General features: G+C 45.8%; 1 protein-coding gene across 7 annotated transcripts in view; it reads left to right on the top strand.

Annotated features, from left to right (window-relative positions):
• The first annotated feature begins 4,814 nt into the window (after positions 1–4,814).
• The window catches only part of MTMR1 (myotubularin related protein 1), a 106,938-nt gene continuing 90,185 nt past the window's right edge, over positions 4,815–21,567 (top strand). For 5 of the 7 annotated variants that reach the window (XM_019939294.3, XM_073798768.1, XM_073798769.1 and 2 more), the window contains exons 1-2: positions 4,815–5,118; positions 10,811–10,916. In XM_019939294.3, coding sequence (XP_019794853.2) covers positions 4,961–5,118; positions 10,811–10,916 — 264 coding nt within the window. In that variant the 5' untranslated portion in view covers positions 4,815–4,960. Of the gene's footprint in view, positions 5,119–10,810; positions 10,917–11,537; positions 11,557–21,567 lie in introns of those variants that run through there. The other 2 variants (XM_019939295.3, XM_073798770.1) reach the window with 2 other exon arrangements.

Here is a 21,567-nt window from a genome sequence, read left to right as displayed (position 1 = left end):
TTCATAGGATATTGAATATAGTTCCCTGTGCTATACAGTAGGACCTTGTTGTTTATCTATTCTATATGTAATACTTTGAATCTGCTAATCCCAAACTCCCAATCCCTCCCTCCCCCATCCCCTCTCCCCCTTGGGCAACCACAAGCCTGTTCCCTATGTCAGGCCACAGCTGTCTTTATTAAAGTAGGGATAGCTTTCACAAAAGTGCTGGGCTGCAGAGACGCAAGACTTTCAGACTCCGGATGGAGAACACAGCAGTTGACATTAAGGGAGATTAAGAGACTGGTTGAAACAAGTCATACTCGATGTCTCTTTAGGTAAGAATTATTAAAATTCTTCAAATGCGGCTAACTGGAAATTCATCTACGTGTGTCCTAAGAACGCTAAATAGTTATACTAGTAAACTTACCATTTTTTAAAAATCCCAATAGGACTCTTAAAAGAGTAAGTATCTCTTTTAAAACTATGAGTATTTGAAATGCTCTCCAAGGTTCTTCTTCAGACACGGCTATGTTTCACCCTCACTGCGCCCTCGTGGCCACGTGGTGTTCTATTATCCCTGTTTTTCAACCGTGGAGGGCATTGTTGCTGCAGGGGTTCATTGACTTGCCCGAAGTCCCAGAGCATTGAAACAAACGTATGCAGGCATCGAACTGAATTCTGCCTCTCTTGCATTCCCACTGAATAGCCTTAGCTTTGCCTTCTGCAATGAAATAGAATAATCTCTTCCTGGGACAGCCCTTCCAGTAAGTTGGAATCATATCTATTTCTGATAGTATAACAGGTTTTTCCTAACTATAGTCATAGTACTTTCTGATCTATTTTTGATAATGCAGCAAAGCTTCTCCTTACAGTTTTGGGGAAGGAATAATACTCAAAAGTTTGAAAATCTGTTGACCAGTATCTCATCACTTGCAGCCCTCTACAGAATGCAGCTGTCAGTCATGTGGACAGCTCATGTGGCATTTGGGAGCATTAGGCAAAGGCAGGACTATATAAGGGGAATGCTCTTAAAATACAGGAATTGATTACAGGGTATATACACCTCTGACTGGAGGACATAGCCATTGGTGGCCATTAAAGTAAAATCTGGGGACACCCAAAGGAAATAAATATATGCAGCATGCAGCACAAACAAGAACGAGGATTAGCACATCCGCAGGAAAACCTAATGGTTGAAATAGATTGCAGTCAAATTCTTTTAGGTTCACAGAATCACTAAAGCATGCTGCCGGAATACCAATTTTTGAAATGAGTCTAATACTCTGGCATCTACTGTTAGATTTATAACTTAGTTAAGGAATTATTAGTAAAGTCTTTTGTATTAAACATATCTGGAAGATGAAAGATCAGCAAAACAAAGTAGTCTCATTTCCTCATGAGGCTCAGATTCAGATACGGTTTATTCCTTATTTGCAGTAATTCGTCATTTAAAAGCAAAGGTGATAACGTATTTAAACCATGTAGGGTAGCTAAATGCTTAGTATTTAAACCATGTAAGGTAGCTAAAATGTTTAGACATGACCATTAAGATTTAGTTTGTTTTTCTAGTAGTTACGGAGAACACGGCTTATTCATTTATAGTGGTTAATACGTATGTGCTTCTGAAATGGACTGTTCCACGGTGCAGTCCACATAAATTACAAAAGAAAGTTGTTCATCTCATTTCGGGAGCTTTATGTCACAAACCTGTATTAGAAAGAACCCTGGTCGGGACGGGTGGGGACCTGGGTTCCCGTCTGGGCTCTGGACCTGCTTCTTGGCTGGAAGACGTGAGGCCCTCCCAGCACCCCCTCGAGAGGCCCGGGAGGAGGCTTTAGTGTCCACCTGCTCAGTGAGGGTATGCACTGCACGTTCTCGAAGATCCGTACAAGTCAAACAGCCCTTGTCAGAAACACATTTTCCTCACGTATGCACATACAATATTTATGGTAGAAGATGGCATTGGCCCTCGTGTGTTAGTTTCCTGTTTCTGCTGTGAGAAATCACCACAAACTTAGTGCTGATTTATTATCTTCCCCACACATTTATTCTCTTACAGTTCTGGAGGTCCAAAGTCTTAAATTAGCCTCCCTGGCCTAAAGTCAAGGTGTCAGCAGGGCTGCGTTCCTTCTGGCAGCTCTAGAGGCGAATCCTTTCCTTGCCTTTTCCAGCCTCTAGTGGCCGCCTGCTTTCCCGGAGTCGTGGACGCTTCCTCTGTGTCTAAAGCCAGCAGCACAGCACCTTCAAATCTCTCAACTCTGACTCTTCCGCCTCCCTTGTTGACATTTAAAGGACCCTAGCGGACTCCCCTGGCAGTCCGGTGGTTATGACGCCACGCTTCCACTGCAGGGGGCACAGGTTTGATTCCTGGTCGGGGAACTAAGATTCCCCGCGTGGCCAAAAAAAGAAAAAGGAAAAAAGGACCTTGGTGATTATATTGGGCCCCTCTGGATAACCTAGGCTGCTCTCCCCACCTCAGAGTCAGAGAATCAGCAACCTTAATGCCCCCTTGCTGTGTAAGGTAACACAACAGGTTCCAGGCATTAGGATGTGGACATCTGGGGAGGCTATGATGCTGCTACCACACCTCAGTCCGTGTTGGCAGATGATGGTGGGCCTGCAAGCTGAGAGGTCAGACGCACTCTCCTGTTACCAGCTATACAGTGACTCACAATTAGGGAAACAACTAGCTCAATTCATTTTGTTACATCTCAGGCGATATTTAGACTTAAGAGTTGCCTCTGACTTTATTCCCTATTTCTATCCTCGCATCTATCTAAAGCCAGACCATGTACTTTCAACCCCCTTGGTCCCTGAATGGAAGAAAGGGAGATATTTATTGGGGGCATATGTGCCAAACTCTGTACTATTTAGCCTCCCCACAACCTTATAAAATTGATAGGCTTGGTTTTTTAGGGGTTTTTTGTTTGTTTTGGGTTTTTTTGGGGGGTCGTTTTATAGATGAGACTAAGAACCACAAGTGGGTTTTTTTTAGACAATATTTTCGATAGTATTTTTTTAGACAGTATTTATCAACAAATACTGTCTACTATGACCCAGACCTGTGTCAGCTGATCTTTGTTGGGAAACAAAACTGAGTAAAACAGTGGCCTCCTTTGAAGTGTCTGACCTGGTAGGAAGATAGTTCAGTTAACTGGTAATTCCCATGCAGGGTGCACCCTGCTCTAATAGAGGCAGATTGGGGGGCTTTGGGGCCAAGATAGGGGGTCAAGGAGGAACTTCTTGGGAATGCAGTCAGAACTGAGTCTTCTTAGTTAAATAGGAGTTCGGTGATATCAGGGGAATGTACATTCGAACCACAGTGGGATACCACCCCACACCCACATATTGGCAAACCTTTTAAAAGTCTGGCAGGGCTTCCCTGGTGGTGCAGTGGTTAAGAATCCACCTGCCAATGCAGGGGGCACGGGTTCGAGCCCTGGTCCAGGAAGATCCCACCTGCCGCAGAGCAACTAAGCCCGTGCGCCACAACTACTGCAACTGTGCGCCTAGAGCCGCAACAAGAGAAGCCACCGCAATGAAGAGTAGACCTGGTTCACGGCAACTAGAGAAAGCCCACGCGCAGTAACGAAGACCCAATGCAGACAAAAAAAAAAAAAGGCACTAATCCCATCATTTCAGGGCCCTCGCCTTATGATCTTATGACCTAATCACCTCCCAAAGGCCTCATCTCCAAATACCTCAATACCAATTTGAGAGTTAGGGCTTCAATATAAATGGTGGAGGTGGCAGGAGAGACACAAACATTCAGTCTATAATAGTGGGTTAAACATTTGATTTAGTAATTTTGGAAAACCAGAAGCCTGCAAGAGGTGGGTCTCCAGTGTATTTGGAGATTTTCCCTTCCTTCCTCCCAGCTCTCCTCACCCTGTCACCCTTTCACCCCAGGCTCATCCCCTCGTGGGTGTTAGGATGGCTGCTGGGGTTTCAGGCATCACATGCTCACAGTTCAGTTGGAAGTTATTAAGCTGGGAGGGCAGGATGGGTTTGGGATGGGAACTAGTTACTCCTTGTCTACAGGTCTGCCTTTTATCAGGATGGAAGCATTCCCTTTATATTTCACTGGCCAGACTTGGGTCATAGGTCATACTCAGGGCAATCACAGGCAAAGGGGCTTAGCCATGATTCCCATCCCCGTCCCCAACTAAATCAGGGGTGGGTTGAGAGGGGATGAGCCCGTTGGATATGCAAACCCTAACACAATGAGCAGGGAAATAAATACTGAACAGGAATCAAATGTCCTAAATGCCTTTATCATCAGCTACTGCCCTGATTTTCACAAGCCGTGATTCAGCTGACAGAAGTTAAATGTTACTGTTAATATAAAGCAAGGGCGGAAGTTCCGAGGGCGGTATCAGAACACTTGGTTGCCCTACAGACGGCTGGGTAAGAACGGAGTGAGGAGGGGTTGTAAAATGTGTGGGATTGCTCGGGGTTGGACACGTCAAGACCAGGGAGGTCCAGGGGGCCTGGGCTTCTCCCACCGCCAAACTTTTCTGGGAAGGAAAACTGAGGGAAAACAAATCACGCTGAGTAGTTGAATTTCCCTGAACTTTTTTTTTTTTTAACCCTGCATCTCTAATGTCAGTATGATAGTTTCCCGAGCAGAGCACGTTCTTTCTGCATAATCCATTGGTGGATTTCGACCCCAAGTGGCTGAGGACGTGCCCGGTCGCCCGGGCCCTACCTCGCCGGCTCGCGGGCCGGGCGCCCAGGTGGGGTTCGGGCGGGGCGGCGGGGGGGGACCCGGCTCCCGGCCGCGCGCCGCCCTCCCCGCCCCCCACCCCACGCGCGAGGCCTTGTGGGTAACGCGGGGCGCCAGGTGACAGCTAATGGCGGCGGCCGCCTGAGTCGGGCGGGCGGCAGATTGGGGCCGCCAGAGGCGCGCGGCTGGACCTTCCGGGGCGCCACTCCCCTCCCGACGGCGGCTTCCCCGCGGCAGAGGGTTCAGCGCGCCATGGACAGGCCGGCGGCGGCGGCGGCGGCGGCGGCGGCGGGGGGCGGCGAGGGCGGCGGGGGCCTGGGCCCGGGGCCGGCGGGCGGCAGGAGGCCCCCTCGGGTCGTGGGGGCCCCCGCCGCCGGCTCCCGGCAGCCCAGCGTGGAGACCCTGGACAGGTAAGCGGGGCCCGGCCGCCGCGGCCTTCCGGTCCCCGATTCCCGAGGGCCCCGCGCGAGGCCCGGCTGCCCCTTCCCCGCGCGCCGGGCCGAGGCCAAGCTGGGGCGTCCCCCTCCCGCGTCCCCTCCGGAGCCCCGGGAACCCCCGCCTGGTCCCCGGGGCCCGCACCTGGCTCACTTCCGCCTCGCGCCGAAGCTCCCCGCACCCCGAGGGGCTTCACAGCTGTCAAACCGTGTCCCAGGCCGCCTCCTACTGCACCTTGGAGCCACCTCGGCAGCCCTTGCCCCGGCCACGAATCGTTTGGGAGGAAATTTCACCCCGGCGCCCCTTTTTAGCGTGCCCTTGCCTCGTGTGGTCTGAAGACCAAAATCCCGCCGCCGCTGCTTGCGGTCTTTGATGCTGGGGTTGGTAGGGGCAGTTGGAGGGCGGCACCCCGTGGGTGTCGGGCTGGCGCAGATAGAGGCAAAGATACCCTCATTTGAAAAGCTGGGATGGAAAACTTCCAAACTGCTCCCTATTCGAGAACACATCATCGTTTACTTTCAGTTCTTCACACTTTGAAGGAACTGGTTCATTGTTTTCACAAACACGTAAGGCTACTGCTTCTTAGGCAGTCCGAGAACTAAGATGAATCAGTTAGAAGCACAAACCGACCAGATCCAACTGGGAGGGCCACCCTGACACTCGGGACAAGGGGTGGGTGATCCCATAGCCTGGAATATGCAGCTTTTCCACATCTTGGCCATTTCGCTGACGCTAAAGTGCAATTAGGCGAGACATACTGTTGTAACGCCACTGGGTCAGTTTCAGATGCTGGTTCCTGCCTCTTAGTCACACCCCTGAGCTGAACTTTTGGGAGTTTCCAAAGGCAGAGGAACAACAAGAAACATTCCCTTTGTTTCTACCTCAGTGTAATTACAATGTATTTTAATGAAATAGTTACCCAAGTCGTCAGCTTCACTGAAAACTAATCACAGCCAAGACAGTACGTGCACTGGACAGGGTTTCACTCATCTGCAGATACTCTGCAGTGTATGAGGGCTTGGAGAGTCAGAGAATAATGCCCGACGGCTTTTGCTCTCTGGCTTACCATCGAGTGGAGGATACAAACAAACCAGCCATTGAAATCAAGTGTGATAAGTGCCAGGGTGGAGGTGCGCTTGGAAGTGCTCTGGATGTGGTGTGCGTGGGAATCACCTGAGAAGCTTTTTAAGAACTCCAGGTGGCCAGACCCCAGTCCTGAGGCTTCTGATTTAGGAGGTTTGGGTGAGGCCCAGGAGTTAGAATTTTTCAAAAAGACTCCGCAGCCTCAGTTGTGATCCACTGCACTGTGGTATACGGAGGTGGGATATTCGCTTCAGTTTTTAGTGGCGGGACGGGGGCAGGGGACGCTTTTTGGCCACAGGAGTGGAACGTGCAGCCATGGGGGCTGGATGCTGGATGTGGGGAACTGATAATAGAGAAGACTTGCGGGAAGGCAGGAGTTAGATCCTGAAGGGGCCCGTGTTCCTTCCAAGGAATTGTGCCCTTGTCTTCTGGGCCGATGCTTCTCTGCTCAGTTCTGTATAACCTGAGTCAGGATCACCTCCAGTGCTTGATTGAAATGCAGACTCTTGGATCCCACCCTAAATCTAATCCACCATCTCCTGGGTAGAGCCTGAAATTCTGCATTTTTAATAACCACCTTAGCTATAAGTAGGGTGGGCTTTGTGGTCTCTTTGGCACCAGATGGTACAGGGTACTGGTCGAGCCAGTGTAATTATCAGTAGCATCCTTCTGCAACTCACAATAGTGTCTTGGTTTGGATGAGAAATTATATGGTCACCCTAGTTATGGGGGGCACAAAAGGATTTCTATCAGGGAAGCTACAGGATGGGGTAGGCATTTGAGAACAATTGCTGTGCAGTAGTGTTGTGAATGGACTGCAGGTGGGCCGTCTCACTGAGTTGGGTTAAGTTGGTTGTGGAAATGCTAATCTCTCAGTCATTTATTCTGCAGATATGAGTGCCTGCTCTGTGTCCGGCACTGTGTTAGGCTTGAGGATACAGAAGGGAACACACACACACAAATCCCCGCCCTCTTGGAGCATCTTTTTAGTGCGAGAGAGAGACAAAAGAACACGTCAAATGTGTTCTGTGTTAGGTGCTGGGGGAGAAAAGTCAGCTGGGAGCGGGTAGGAAGTGGTGGGGCTGTGCACTCTGGGGAGTGGTTGGAATTTTGTGCCGGGTGGTCAGGGAGAGCCTAGTTGAGAAAGGTGGCCTTTGAGTCACACCCCAGAAGAGGTGAGGGGCCTACTCATGCACATATCCAGGTGGCAGCACAGGCCTGCGCTCCCTGAGGCGGGAGGGGGAGCCAAGGGTTCAAGAGTCAGCCAGGAGACCAGTGTCACCAGCAGGGAGGGAGCTAGGGAGACAGCAGTAGAGGACAAGCTCAGAGAGGTCACAGGGGCAGATGGTGTGGATTTCAGGATGCTCTCCATGGCTGCTGTGTGGACAACGCACCGGAAGGGGAAGGAGTAGAATCAGAGTCTAGCAGGTGGGAGGCTGTCGCAGTTATCAAGGCAAGAGAGGATGGTGGCTGCGACCGGAGCCGTGGGCTGGAGGAAGGGAGAAGTGATCCGATTCAAGCTATCATTTGAAGAAAATCTGCAGGGTAGAGCCAGTAGGGTTTGTGAAGATTGGTTGTCGGGTAGGAGAGAAGAAGAATCAAGGACAATCCCAATGTCTTCGGCTTGCGGAAAACGATGTTGCTGAGATGGAGAAGCCTCTATGTGGAGCGGGGTTAGGAAGTTAGCAGGCTCTCAGCCCTGGTTGTAACAGTAATGAGATGTCAGTTGGATTTCCCAGAGCGGATGTCAAAGAGGCAGTTGGTTTATTTAAGCCTGGAGTTCAGGGGTGGTGTCTGGGCTGGAGTCACCAGCATAGAGGTGGGGCTTAAATTCATAAGGTGGGAGAACACCGACAGATGATGGGCGTGTGGAAAAGGTAATTGGAATAGGGATGGGCAAGGTGCATTCTTACGATATTTAGCAGATAGGAGTGATGAGACTCGGTGAGCATTCAGATGTGAGAGCCAAGTGGGGAGTGGGCTCCAAGGTAAACCCCAGCTTTGGGCCCTGGGGCCCCTGGATGAGGCTGTGCCTTTCCCTGACTTAGGAGACGTGAGGGCTGGAGGAGCAGTTTGCAGGCTGGGCGGCTGATGCTGGTCTAGACCCGTGGAGCCGGCAGGGTCTCTGGGACCGACTAGTGGAGCTGTCTCATGGGATCCTCGGCGTCCAGATCGGGGGAGTCCGGGCTGGAGAAACAAAGCTGGGAGCTCCCAGACTGCAAGTGATTGTTGCCACCAGGAGTGTGGAGGGAGACTGCACTGACTAAAGAGCAGAGAGGGGAGAGGAGACGTGGCCTTCCTCCTCAGTCCCGTCGTTGTGACCGGCTCTGGTTCACGTTCTTCTTTTAAGAGACCCCCAGAGTAGACCCTGGCTCTGCAGCTGTGGCTCAGCCGTGGACCGTGGGCCCTCCCCTCTCTTCTGAATATCGTACTTCTCTTAATGCTGATGGAGCTGTGGGCCTGTGATAGGATGTGGCTCGCTCAAGGTCACGGAGCTAGCTGGTGACAGAAACAGGACCCGGAGCCAGGCCTCCTGTCTACCAGCCCACCGTGCCACACTGTTTATAACTCTGTTGACCAGGATGCTTCTGGTTGCAGGTACCAAAAACACAAATCATTCTAGCTCCAGCCAAAAAGGAAGTGTGTTGGCTCCCATCACTGCTGCAGCCAGGGTGAAAGATGGCCGCAGGCACATTCAGAGCCAGAGTTGCAAACAGTGTGGATGAGGCTTCCCATCTCTGTTTTCTTCATGTCTTACTCTCTATCTCTGTGGGTTCCTCGAGGTGGTGGATGTGGAGAGTGGCCTCCGCCAGTGCTGGGGGCGGGTCTACACAGCTCCGGGTCCAAGAGGAAAGCTTGGGGTGACTCCCCTCCAAGTGGAGCAGAATCCTATGAAATGCGGAGGGGCAGCTCCCTACCGTGGAGAGAAGGGTCCTCATTAGAAGGAAGGGGAACGGAAGCTAGAGGATAACAGCAGCCCCCTCCAACCCACCCCGTCCGCGGTGGGTGAACAGGTGGGTTCCTGCTGTTAGATTTGTGCTCAGGCCCAGGTGCTGGCAGAGGAAAAGGCAGCTTGGCAAGAAAAGTATGGGAGAACCGGACAATAAAGGTGCCTTAGCATTTAAGAGGAAACTAATATCCCTCCCTTTCCCCTCCTTCTTCCTCTTAGTTATTAATTGTGGTAAATAGAGTCTTGGTGTATGACAGGAATGTCTGCCCATTCAGCGAATGTTTGGACTTATATTTTCGGCCCCACAGATAACTACTATAGGCTGTCCTGGTCAGAGAATGCAATTTAGGTCGCTCGTAGAGCACATCAGATGTCTTTATTTCACTAGTTACGTTATTTCACACACTGCCTAGGGATTCCAGGTTTTTTTAATCCTTCCAGTACACGAGTGTGGATTTAATTAGTGATGAGATTTTCAAAGGTCTGGAACACTGTTTACAGTGAAAGCCACCTGCAAGGTAAACTTTCATAAGTATCTTTTGCCCTTTTACTTGATTTCTTCAGTGCTTTCATGAGTTGAGAGAGGAGCCTGGCCTCTGGAGGCAATTTTTAATTCCCTCAGTGCTTACTTTGCTTATGTGGTCCTTTAAGTCAGATGAGCACAGCCCGACCACTTACCAGCTGTGTGACCTTAGTCAAACGCTAGAGCCTTAGTTTTCTCCTCTGTAAGGTGGGTCACTGTGAGGCTCGGGTGAGGCTGTGTGCAGAAATGTGTTGAACATTTGAGAGCAGCACACAAGCGCAAGATGCCATTTTCTCTGCGTCCTTGTGTTCTCGTATAAGGCAGTGGCTAGCATCTGTAGCGCTGGCCTCTGTTTTGCCCTGTGGTTCGGTGAGTTGGTCGCCGTTGGTGGTACCATATCCTGGAAGGACAGCCCCACCACTTTCTGATGGGCCATGTCGCCACTGCACCTCAATTTTCTCATCCCAGAAACCTGTTGGCTCGTCCCCGTTCTGCCTTCTTATCACATGTGGTTGTCAGGCTCTGATATCATAATGGACTGGAAAAGCCTTTTGTAAGTTGTCAGAGCACTTACAGAAATGTAAGGCGGCATTATTACTACACACAGGACTTTTCTAGTCTGTTCTTTTTAAAATCATACAATCAGCTTTGCTCCATTAAGAGTCACTTTGATTCACTTGAAATTACATCGTTTTCTAGATTTAAAACCACCAGCATGAAAGTGATAGCATTTTTGAAAAGCATATGCTGTAAGATAAATATTTCACTTTAGAATTAATTTTCTACTTACATTAAGAATATTCACTCTATATAATTGTAATTGAGTGATATTTTATTAAATGCTAGAAAATAACATATTTAACTGTCTGAGGTCTAGAATCTTAACCTTAAAATAAATTGGTTGATTCATTTCAAATCAACCTGGAACCTAATCTTACTTCCTAGTGGTCAGTCGATATTTCAGTTCTTACATTAAATGTAAAGGTAACTAAATAGTCTAATTAAAGTTCATTCTTTAAAAAAAGAAATGTACATATATCCCTAGTCAGTGCTCAGTTTTCTCACTCAGAGGCTATGTCTTAAAATATTTTAATTGCACTATTTCTTTTAGTCCTACAGGATCACATGTTGAATGGTGTAAACAGCTTATAGCTGCTACAATTTCTAGTCAGATTTCAGGTTCAGTGACATCAGAAAATGTATCCAGAGATTACAAGGTAAGCGGAATTGAGTCCTTAATTCATTTTCAATATCCTAAGTAGCCAAGAAGCATTGCAGTTTTAATTCGAGTGAGACTTTGGCCCCTTGAATGCTCACCGGCCATTTGCTTGGGAACAAGGGTGAAAGATTCTCTGTTGTTAGAGTTCTGAACTTTAGAAGAGACATTTTTACCAGGATCTAGTATATGTGATCATAGTTTTATAATTGAGAGGAAAAGCTGACTTTCAATTATGATCATTCTTTTAAAACTCCAGATCCATTTTATTATATATTATATTTTTAGATTTGATTATAATAAATGCCTATATTTTCTTTATTAGTATTCTGAATTTCAGAAAATATCTGATAGATAGTATTTCCCTAACGTCACAATTTGTTTCTGTATTTATGTACTACCTATGGGTTTTCAGCATTAATATGTGATACTAGAATGCAAAAAACTTGCAAAATCTCAAGAATGTTGTATGGGCAGCCTCATTTTTTAGTCCTTATTGAATTGAGAAATCTCTTCTTGTTTATTTTAAAAGTTGGATTCCCTGCTTATTCTAAAGTTAAGAGTGATAAGCTCCTTGTCAGCAGAGACTGGGGCTCTTTTTCTCACCACTGCTCCCCCAGCACGATCCTGGAACGTAACAGGTGCTCAATAAATTCTTGTTGAATCAATTAACAAATAAAACGCTTGCGTGCTCCATCTTTGTTAAGGCTAAAGACTAACTTTGTTTTAATGTCAAGAAACTATTAACAGGTACATTAAGTGAAACCATGTCTACATTTCAGTAGTACAGTTTACTTGAATTGAGGATTCAGTTTATTATAGTCATTTTTGCCCACTAGTAAGAGAGAATAGATTTTCACAGGTATGTATGAATGACATTTTAGTATCCTGTCCTACCCTAGGTCAATGGCTCTCAAAATCATAGTCCTTGCCAGGCATCAAATCTTATGAAGAGTTCAAGAGCTACGATAACGATCTTAAGTCATTCTTAATAGCTGTCCGTGTTGAAGGGCTCTAGCCTCACTTCCTCTTTAGCCGTCCTGTAACAAGTGCAGAAACTGACTCCAGAGGCTGTGTAATTGAGATTTGGCTATGGTGCTGGACTTGCTTCGTCCAAGCCATTGGATGCTGTTGCTTATGCCTCCCAGAGGAAAGCATGGCTGGAGAGGAACAGAAGTTGGATAGTATGGCCAGCCAGAAGAGTGGCAGTATAGTTCTTGATAGTTTTCTCTGCTATCTGGTTTTCATGTTTGCCCACGTAGGAGGAGCTGGGGCTCCTGTTCCTCAGAACCTGACTGGGCAAAACGTGACTGCTGTTTCCAGGTGGCAGAAGCGTTTGCTGCATCACCTGTGCCTGAGCGGCTGATCACTGGGCAGCTGCCGACCCCACTGGTCCCAGGCGCCCTCTTGCCCCACGTTAGCGGAGAAACTGCCCTACTGAGTGGAGAGGCTCAAGGACCCATATTGGCAGAGAATAGCTCTTAGACCTCGGATTGATTTTCTTTATGGACAATTATGTGTTAACTGTAAGGTTTTCATTATGGTTGAATAGTTGTTAGTGCTGTGTGGGTTCTAGAAAAGGATGGTGACTGTGTGCATAGCTGTCTAACCTCTACATTAATAGATCAGACTGAATCTATGCTTTAACATGAAGCAACTAAGGTTTTTAAAAAAATTTTTAGTTTATTTACGAATTTTGTATAGCAGAATTAGCTCGTGTTGGAATGGTTTAACAGATGGTATTCAGAGAAAAAGAAGGCTTTTCTATATTTTGTAAATTGAATTTTAAGTACCTACAGCAGATCATTGCTAAAGCTTTAGATGAATTATTGTAAGAGAGCATTTTTTAATCATTGTCTTTGTTAGATTCGCCCTGTAACCAAGTCTGCAAATTTGGTGTTAAATTTATAATTCAGTTGTTATGTTTTCTTCAAGGAGAGAGTTCTTTTAAATAATAAAAGAATAAAATGTTTCTAAACCACAGATAATTTTACATGCTATGTATAAAGTAGTTCTTAGAATCAGGGTAACCAGCGTGGGCCTTTGGGACACCTTTTGCATGGGAGCCATGCATGGGGTTTGCCCTGAAGGTCCAGATACAATTCCTTGAGGATTTAATGTGCAGTCATCCGTTGATAATATTTGAAATTATATATTGTGCAAATATCTTATTTGAAATACACACTCAATTTGGGGGTTAATTTATTATAGGTTAAACTCAGCGTCAGTAATGAAATGGGAACAGATGTTTCTGTGGAGCAGAGCGCTTGCACCTCGATTTGGAGCACTGTGTTCTCAGTTGTAGGCTGCGGCAGCATCCTCATCAGCCCTCTAGCACGTGCAGCACTCTATGGTTTTGTAATACTCTTTTGACATATCATCCATTTACTTCTTAAAACAACCCAGTAAGATGGCTTTTATTATAATCATCATTTAACAGATGAGGAAAGCAAGGCTCAGAGAGCTTAAGTGACTTGCTTAGTATCATGCAGTTAGACTTGGGGTTTGAACCCAAGTCATCCTATTGAAAAGCTAGAGTGATTTTTAAAATTTTGTACTGCCTACCTGTTCACTGTTTTTCAAAATGTGGCCCTTGGGTGTTCCCGCACCAGCACTCCCTGGGGTGCCTGCAGAAATGCAGCTTCCATGGTCCCCGTCCCCTCAGTGAATCAGAATCTCTGAAGGCGGGGAACAGTGTGTCTCATGCATTTCTTTCTTTCTTTTTTTTTTTTTGATGGTGTTTTGTTACTTATTTTTACAAGATTGGGATTATATCCTACACATTATTGTTAAATTTGCTTTCTTAAAATTGGAGTGTAATTGTTTTACAATGTTGTGTTGGTTTCTGCTGTACAATGAAGTGAATCAGCTATGTGTATACATATATTCCCTCCTTCTTGGACCTCCCTCCCACCCCCGACCCCATCCTGCCCATCTAGGTCATCACAGAGCACCGAGCTGAGCTCCCTGTGCTATACCACAGATTTCCATTAGCTACCTGTTTTACACGTGGTAGTGTATTTATGTTAAATCTAATCTCCCAATTCATCCCCTTCCACCTCTGTGTCCACACGTCCATTCTCTACATCTGCGTCTCTATTCCTGCCCTGGAAATAGGTTCATCTGTACCTTTTTTCTAGATTCCACATATATGCGTTAATATACAATATTTGTTTTTCTCTTTCTGACTTACTTCACTCTGTATGACAGACTCTAGGTCCATCCACATCTCTACAGATGACCCAATTTTGTTCCTTTTTATGGCTGAGTAATATTCCATTGTACATATGTACCACATTTTCTTTATCCATTCATCTGTTGATGGACATTTAGGTTGTTTCCATGTCCCGGCTATTGTAAATAGTGCTGCAATGAACATTGGGGTACATGTGTCTTTTTGAATTATGGTTTTCTCAGGGTATGTGCCCGGTAGTAGGATTGCTGGGTCATATGCTAGTTCTATTTTTGCTTTTTTAAGGAACCTCCATACTGTTCTCCACAGTGGCTGTATCACTTTACATTCCTACCAACAGTGTAAGAGGGTTCCCTTTTTTCCACACCCTCTCCAGCATTTATCGTTTGTAGATTTTTTGAAGATGGCCATTCTGACTGGTGTGAGGTAGATACCTCATTGTAGTTTTGATTTGCATTTCTCTAATAATTAGTGATGTTGAGCATCTTTTCACATGCTTCTTGGCCATCTGTATGTCTTCTTTGGAGAAATGTCTCTTTAGGTCTTCCATCCTCATGTATTTCATTCATTCATTCATTTAATTTATTTTATTTTATTTCATTTTTGGCTGTGTCGGGTCTTAGTTGCAGCCCGTGGGATCTTTGTTGCGGCATGTGGGATCCTCCACTGTGGTACACAGGCTCCTCATTGCAGCATGTGGGTTCCAGAGCCCGTGGGCTCTGTAGTTATGGCACATGGACTCTCTAGTTGTGGCCTGCATGCTCAGTTGTTGCAGCGGGTGGGCTTAGTTGCCCCGCAGCATGTCGGATCTTAGTTCCCCGACCAGGGATCAAACCTGCGTCCCCTGCATTGGAAGGCAGACTCTTAACCACTGGACCACCAGGGAAGTCCCTATTTATTTCGTACAATAAATTGTAAAAAGTTCAGCTTCCCTAGGTTTGTATCTGTTGAAATTGGTGATGAGACCATACATTTCTGGTACATTCCCACAAACCTGAATAATTAGCAACTCATGTTAGATTTTAGAGTACAATTGTTTTATTATTTACCCATGTCATAAATTGACAGTTAGCTTAGAGTCAGATCACCCAAGGTGTGGTAAGAATATCACTGTCATCACGTGAGATGAGTTTAGGTGATATGCCCATGGACATGTTTTAACAGTTATGTAATTATTTTAATGTGTAGTAGGAAACCTGGCACATCAGACTTGTGATTTAATGGGTATTATTGCTTAAAGCCAGGCGAAACATGAAAAAAGGAGTGGATTCAAAGTCAACATAAAGGGTTTCCCTGGTGGCGCAGTGGTTGAAAATCTGCCTGCCAGTGCAGGGGACACGGGTTCGAGCCCTGGTCCGGGAAGATCCCACATGCCACGGAGCAAGTAAGCCCACACACCGCAACGAAGAGTAGCCCCCGCTCGCCGCAACCAGAGAAAAGCCTGCGCACAGCAACGAAGACCCAACGCAGCCAAAAATAAATTTAAAATAAATAAATAAAGTCAACATAAAGATAAATACTAATATTAGTACAGGTGATATGCATATAGCAAACCAGACTTGTAGAGGTGTTATATAAGATAACAGAAGTTTGGAAAACATTGTCCCTGTTGAAAGAGTAGATAGCTATTATGTGGATTATGGATTAACTAAATTAATAAATGTATGCCTTAATGCCAAGTCATCCTGAAGATTTACCTGATAATTAAGACTACTAGAAGAAATGTAATAAAATGTTTTGTTTGCCCACCCCCCTACTACTAACTCAGTTGCTTCCATTTTTAACGGGCTAAGAAAGAGTACAAATCTCTCTCTTGAATTTGTCAAAACATTTAAGAACAAGATCTGAATGTAATGTTCCAAAGATTAGATGAAAAAATACAGTTATAACTTGTAATGAAACATTTTTAGGAACTGCTAGCAGAAGTGACACAGTTGATCAGCTTCCATTGTTTGCAAAGCAGAACTAGGCCAAGAAGAGGGAACATGGTGTAGTACAGACGGTACTGGTTAGCTTTGTGACCTTGTATAACCTCTGAGTGTCTGTTTCCTTTTGTGTAAGGTTAAGAGAATTTGGATTAGATTTGAAGTCTCTAAATTCCTTTCTTTCTAGAACATTCTTCAATTCTGTTTTGTCCAAAAGGATTTGATTCTGGCCAGCCTTCAGGAAATTAGGACACTATAGTTTTAATGTGATCATACTCTTTCCTCTGGCTCCAACATCGTCGTCATCATCATCATCATCATCACCATCACCATCACCATCACCATCACCACCACCACCACCACCACCACCACCCCTCTGTCCCTCTCCTCCTGTTTCTCCTACTCTCATCCCTGCACACACATTAGCTAGATCTCTTCCATAAACATTCTGAAGAAAAAGGAGAAAATGGAGAGAGTCCTATACTAAATTTAATCATTTAATAGGTTAGTACAGTGATTAAACTCTGGATCCTAAACAAAAGTTTCCAGAAGATCTTTGGAGGGAAGTGGGATGCAGTGTGTGGGAAAGGCTTCATTATGCTTGAGCTTGGTCTTAGTTAATACTTCTTAAATTGAGTACTAGTCTAGAAGGAGGGAAGCTTGAGCACGATCTTTTCGAATCCATGACCATAGTCCACTGTTAATAGCTTGGCCTCGTGATCTGTTTATTAAATCAGAGTTTGCAAACACAGATGTCTACAGGGTATAGCTAACAAGCTAAACAGACATGGCTGTGGAGAACTGGAGACTGCAGCATGTCCCCCTAAAAACAATTAAATTACAAAAACAACCCTGCTATTGCCTGTTGGAGCAATAGGCCTCCAGTTTGTAACCACTGTAATGTCAAAGTACTATCCTATGTCTCAGGATTACTTGTGGAGTAGAATTATTTCTTAAAAATATCAAGATTCGGGCTTCTGCTTCTGGAAAGATGGAGCAGATGTACTTTTTTCTTATTTTTCACTCTCAGTACAAATAAAAACCCTGGACATTATCTATAAAATAGACGTAAGAATGCCTTGAAAGGTAGAGAGAAGAAGGCAGACGGGTTAGGGACCTTAGCACCTAAGGAACGACAGGGTGGTGCTATCCCTGGGTTATGTTTTTGCCATATATAACCCAGACTTGTTGCTGAAGAAGCCAGCAACCCAGAAATGCCAACGGGTACAGACAAGAAAAGCCTAGTCTCTCTAGCCAAAGGACAGGAAGGGGGCAGCCGAGTAGAAAGAAAACTTTTAGACACTAACCACTGTGCTCCGGCCCCACACCCACCCCGCCAGCAAGGCCAAGCGGGGAGGCTAGATTCCACTGTTGCGAGGCTGTAGCAAGGCACAGTGACCCCTGCAACTGTGGTGTCGGAGGCCTGGTGGAGAGTCAGGACTTTCACTACCGCCCACTGCAAGGAGGCCACACCTCCACTGTGGTTACAGTGGTATCAGTCATGAGCACTCCTGCCACTGCCAGCTGGGCAGGTATGGGCGGAAGCCTAACTGGGAGCTAGAGCTCTCACCCCGACCCAGAAGTAACTAGGAGACCCCTGTCCTTGGATGGCAGCGTTGGCCAAGAGGGGAACCTGGACTCGTACCCACACCTGGCTGTAATGAGGCAGTGCTCACCGCCCCTCTTCTCCTGGAGCAGTGGCAGAGAAAGCAGCTGCAACAGGAGGGTTACATAAGACCCACACTCTATAGTATTCAAAATGGCCAGATTTCCACTGAAAGTCACTCATCATACCAAGAGCCAGAAAGATCTCAAACTGAATGAAAAAAGAGAATCAGTAGATGCCAAAACCGAGATGACACATGTTAGAATTACGTGAAAAAGGTTTTAAAGAAGCCATCATAAAACTGCTTCAATAAACAATTACAGATATGCTTGAAACAATGAAGACGTGGAAAGTGAGAGACAAGAAACAGGAAAGTTTCAGTAAGAAAATATGAGATAAGAACCAAATGGAAATTTAAAAAGTGAAAAATATGATAAAGAAACAAAAAACGAAACTAAACAAACAAACAAAACCACCAAACCCTCAGTGGATGGGTTCAACAGCAGAATAGAGAGGTCAGAGAAAAGAATTGGCTAACTCTTAAGGGAATTACACTGAGCAGGAAATGCCACTCCCAAGAGATCACATACTGTATGATTTCATTTGTGTAACAGTCTTCAAATGACAAAATTAGAGAAATAGAGAGCAGATTAGTGATTGCCAGGGGCTAAGAAGGGGAGGGGCTGGGAGGGAAGTGGATGTGGCTATAAAAGGGCAACATTAGGTGGTGAGGAAATTGTTCTGCATCTTGGCTGTGTCAGTGTCCGGGTCCTTGTTCCGGTATTGTTCTATAGTTTTATAATATGCCACCATCGGGGAAATTTGGTGACATGGTACACTGTACATGGAATCTCTTATTCTCACAACCACTTGTGAATCAAGTTATCTCAAAATTAGAAATTTAATTTTTAAAAAGTCAAGAGTTTTACAGACTGCTCAACGACTCTATATTGCATGTAGAATAAATTTTGATTAATATTTCTAACAACTCATGATATATCAGAAGTATTATTTAAATGGAGCATATAGTTATGCAAATAAAGATGTTAGAAACTGGTTAGTGAAAAGGGTATCAGCAATTATCCTGTACTAGTTCAATTGCAAGTATGCTCATCCCTTTTGTACATGGCAGTTGGGGCCAGCATGCTTCATTGAACAGCTCATTGGTCACATTTCCTGGAGGGCTTTAGAGAAAGAGAATGATTGCTTCAGGCTAGGGTTTGACAAGAGTCAGGCCAGGTTCAGGTGTGGCTTGTTTCCCAAAGACCAGGGTTGTATTTGGATGACTGGTTGAGATTTGTATTGGCCTGTCCTTGGCCTCTGGCTGCAGCCGGTGGTGAGGAATAAGTTGCGCAGACTCTTGCTTACTGAGGCTCCTGCAGCAAGTGGAGCCATCTCCTGACCCAGCAGGTCAAACTCTTTAACTCATTTCGTAGTGGTCTGATTGCTAAAGCAGAATTACTTTATAGACTTTATGCCTAAAACAGAGAACAGTGGTGTTTTTACTCCACTATTACAATCTTTTCATGAAAAGAAGCTTCTTAGAGGCATAAGCTCAAAGATAACTCATTTATAAAAAAAAAACAAAAAACTGATATTTATTTCACTTAGAATCATATGGTTTATCAAAAAGATCATAAAATTTGAAGTCGGGGCACTTTGCCTTGAGTCCAGCCCTGTACCTGACTAGCTGCCCAACAAGTTGCTTACCTTGCTGAGCCTCAAGTGTCCTCATCTGTATAGTGGGTGTTACAGCAGAGGTTTAATGTATTAAAAAGGGCAGCATATGTACGAAATGCATACAGTGCTCATTTACTGTATGCTGTTACTCTATGAAAATGTATATGATATGTAAAAATGACTACAAGAGGAGTGTATTGTAATTGCTGAACACCAGTCCACTTCCATAAATGTGATGTGAGCACCTAACATGCACAGGAGTGGGGCTGGGCTGGGCTGTCTGGAATTCATAGAAAAGAGACTCCAAAAAATACAGTACAGGGCATTCTGGGCATTAAGCCTTGCGGGTATTCGTCAGCCTCCTCAGAAAGGGAACAGGTTTAGGTGGGGCTGTATGGAGATTAAGAGCGTGGGCACTAAAACCAGTCAGCTTGGGTTTGAATCCCCACCCTCTTAGAACACTTGTGACACCAGATGTGTGGGTTTTGCCCCCACACTGACGAATTCTCCAAAACCAGCTGAGTGTTCTACAATTCAATTTGATTCTGATACTAACCAGAGTTAGTGCAGACCCCACAGGTTAAGGGCTCAGTCCCACAGAAGTTCTCACTTCAGATGCCAGTTTCAAGTAGTGGGTACCCAGGTTACTCACAACTTCTGCTCAGCTTGGCTACAAATCGGGGCTTCCCACAAGTCTCTCCCTGAGTCCAATCATTTGCTAGGAAAACTGACAGAACTCAGGTAAACACTGAGGTTTACCAGTTCATTGTATAATAAAGAATATAAAGAATGATACAGCCTGTGCGGCTGTCTGAGTTCTCGAGGGCTGTCAGCACTGGAGGCCGATTTGCCCCCCACCAAGTTTAGGTTGGGGAGATGTTTTCTGAAGTCTTCCAATGAAGCTTAAATGACTCCTAAGGTTTGAGGGCTGGTCAGGACCTCGCAGCCATTCGTGGACTCGTTTCCTTTTGTACGTGTAGAAACTGAGGCCAAGTGCAGGCACACGGAGGCCCCGAGTCTGCCAGTGAGAGCTGGCCCCAGGCCGCCTGACTTCAAACCACCGCTCTCTGGCTTCGATCAGATTCAGATTCAAGAAAAAGGAAATGAGCCTCTCTGTGCACCCGAAATGGCTTATTTCAGGAGAGATGAAAACTATAAAGCAGAAACACATGGGTATCAACTCAGGTGACCTCCACTGACCTTTCCGGCCTCCGACCAAGAGTAGCGGGGACTTACATACAGCAGGTGAAGAACTGTGTGGGTGGCAAAGGGGACCATCATCCTGCCCCTTTCCTTTTGATTTAGTTTCTCCTTCCAGTAGCAAAAGGCGTGTTGACAGCAGTATATCTCCTACATTTAAGGCCCAGTTATGCTGCTTGTGAATGCTGCTTTCTAGTTGTCAATTGTTACTATCACTTTATAGACAAAACTTTACAAAATTAATTGCAGTTACAGAACAAAAGTGAAAATAATAACCTGTTGGAGCAGAGGTTTGGAGGGAGCAAGGAGAAGCGAGGGAAGAGGTCGTGGTATTGCTTTCTTCATCCACCCTTGAGGGAGCTAAGAGAAAGCAGATGAACGTTTGAAGGCTTTAGTTACTGTGGGCTAATTACAGCGGTGCTAGGCTGAGGCGGTGTAGTAGACTCTCTGGGTGTAAGTACTTGCTCTGAAACCTTGAACTTGGCCAGATTACTTAACTGTGCCTTGGTTTTCTCATAAAAAAATGGGGCCAATAATAATTTTTATCTCACAAGGTTGTTCTGAGAATGAAACGAGTTAGTATAGACAAGGTTCTTAGAAGAGTGCCACCAAACAATTATTTCATGAGCTTTTTTTATAATGATGCAGCTGCTGCAGAAGGACAGCGATAAAAAACTAAAGATTACAATTTCAATCAGCAGACATTGGGAAGAGGGAGGGAGTAGTTTGAGAAAGCATATTTTCTTTTTTTTTTTGCAGTACGCGGGCCTCCCACTGCCGTGGCCTCTCCCGTTGCGGAGCACAGGCTCCGGACGCGCAGGCCCAGCGGCCATGGCTCACGGGCCCAGCCGCTCCGCGGCACGTGGGATCTTCCCAGACCGGGGCACGAACCCATGTCCCCTGCATCGGCAGGCGGACTCCCAACCACTGCGCCACCAGGGAAGCCTAAGAAAGCGTATTTTGTCATCTAGCTAGGTCACTAGGTACTGTTTAAAGCTGAGAAGTCAAGAAGTAGTGGTGTAAGCATACTCCTAGGTTATGGAGGCAA

The sequence above is a fragment of the Tursiops truncatus genome, chromosome X (genome assembly GCF_011762595.2).
Source record: "Tursiops truncatus isolate mTurTru1 chromosome X, mTurTru1.mat.Y, whole genome shotgun sequence".
Lineage (NCBI taxonomy): Eukaryota > Metazoa > Chordata > Mammalia > Artiodactyla > Delphinidae > Tursiops > Tursiops truncatus.
Note: the sequence above shows the minus strand (reverse complement) of the source record. Positions and strands in the feature narration are given on the sequence as shown.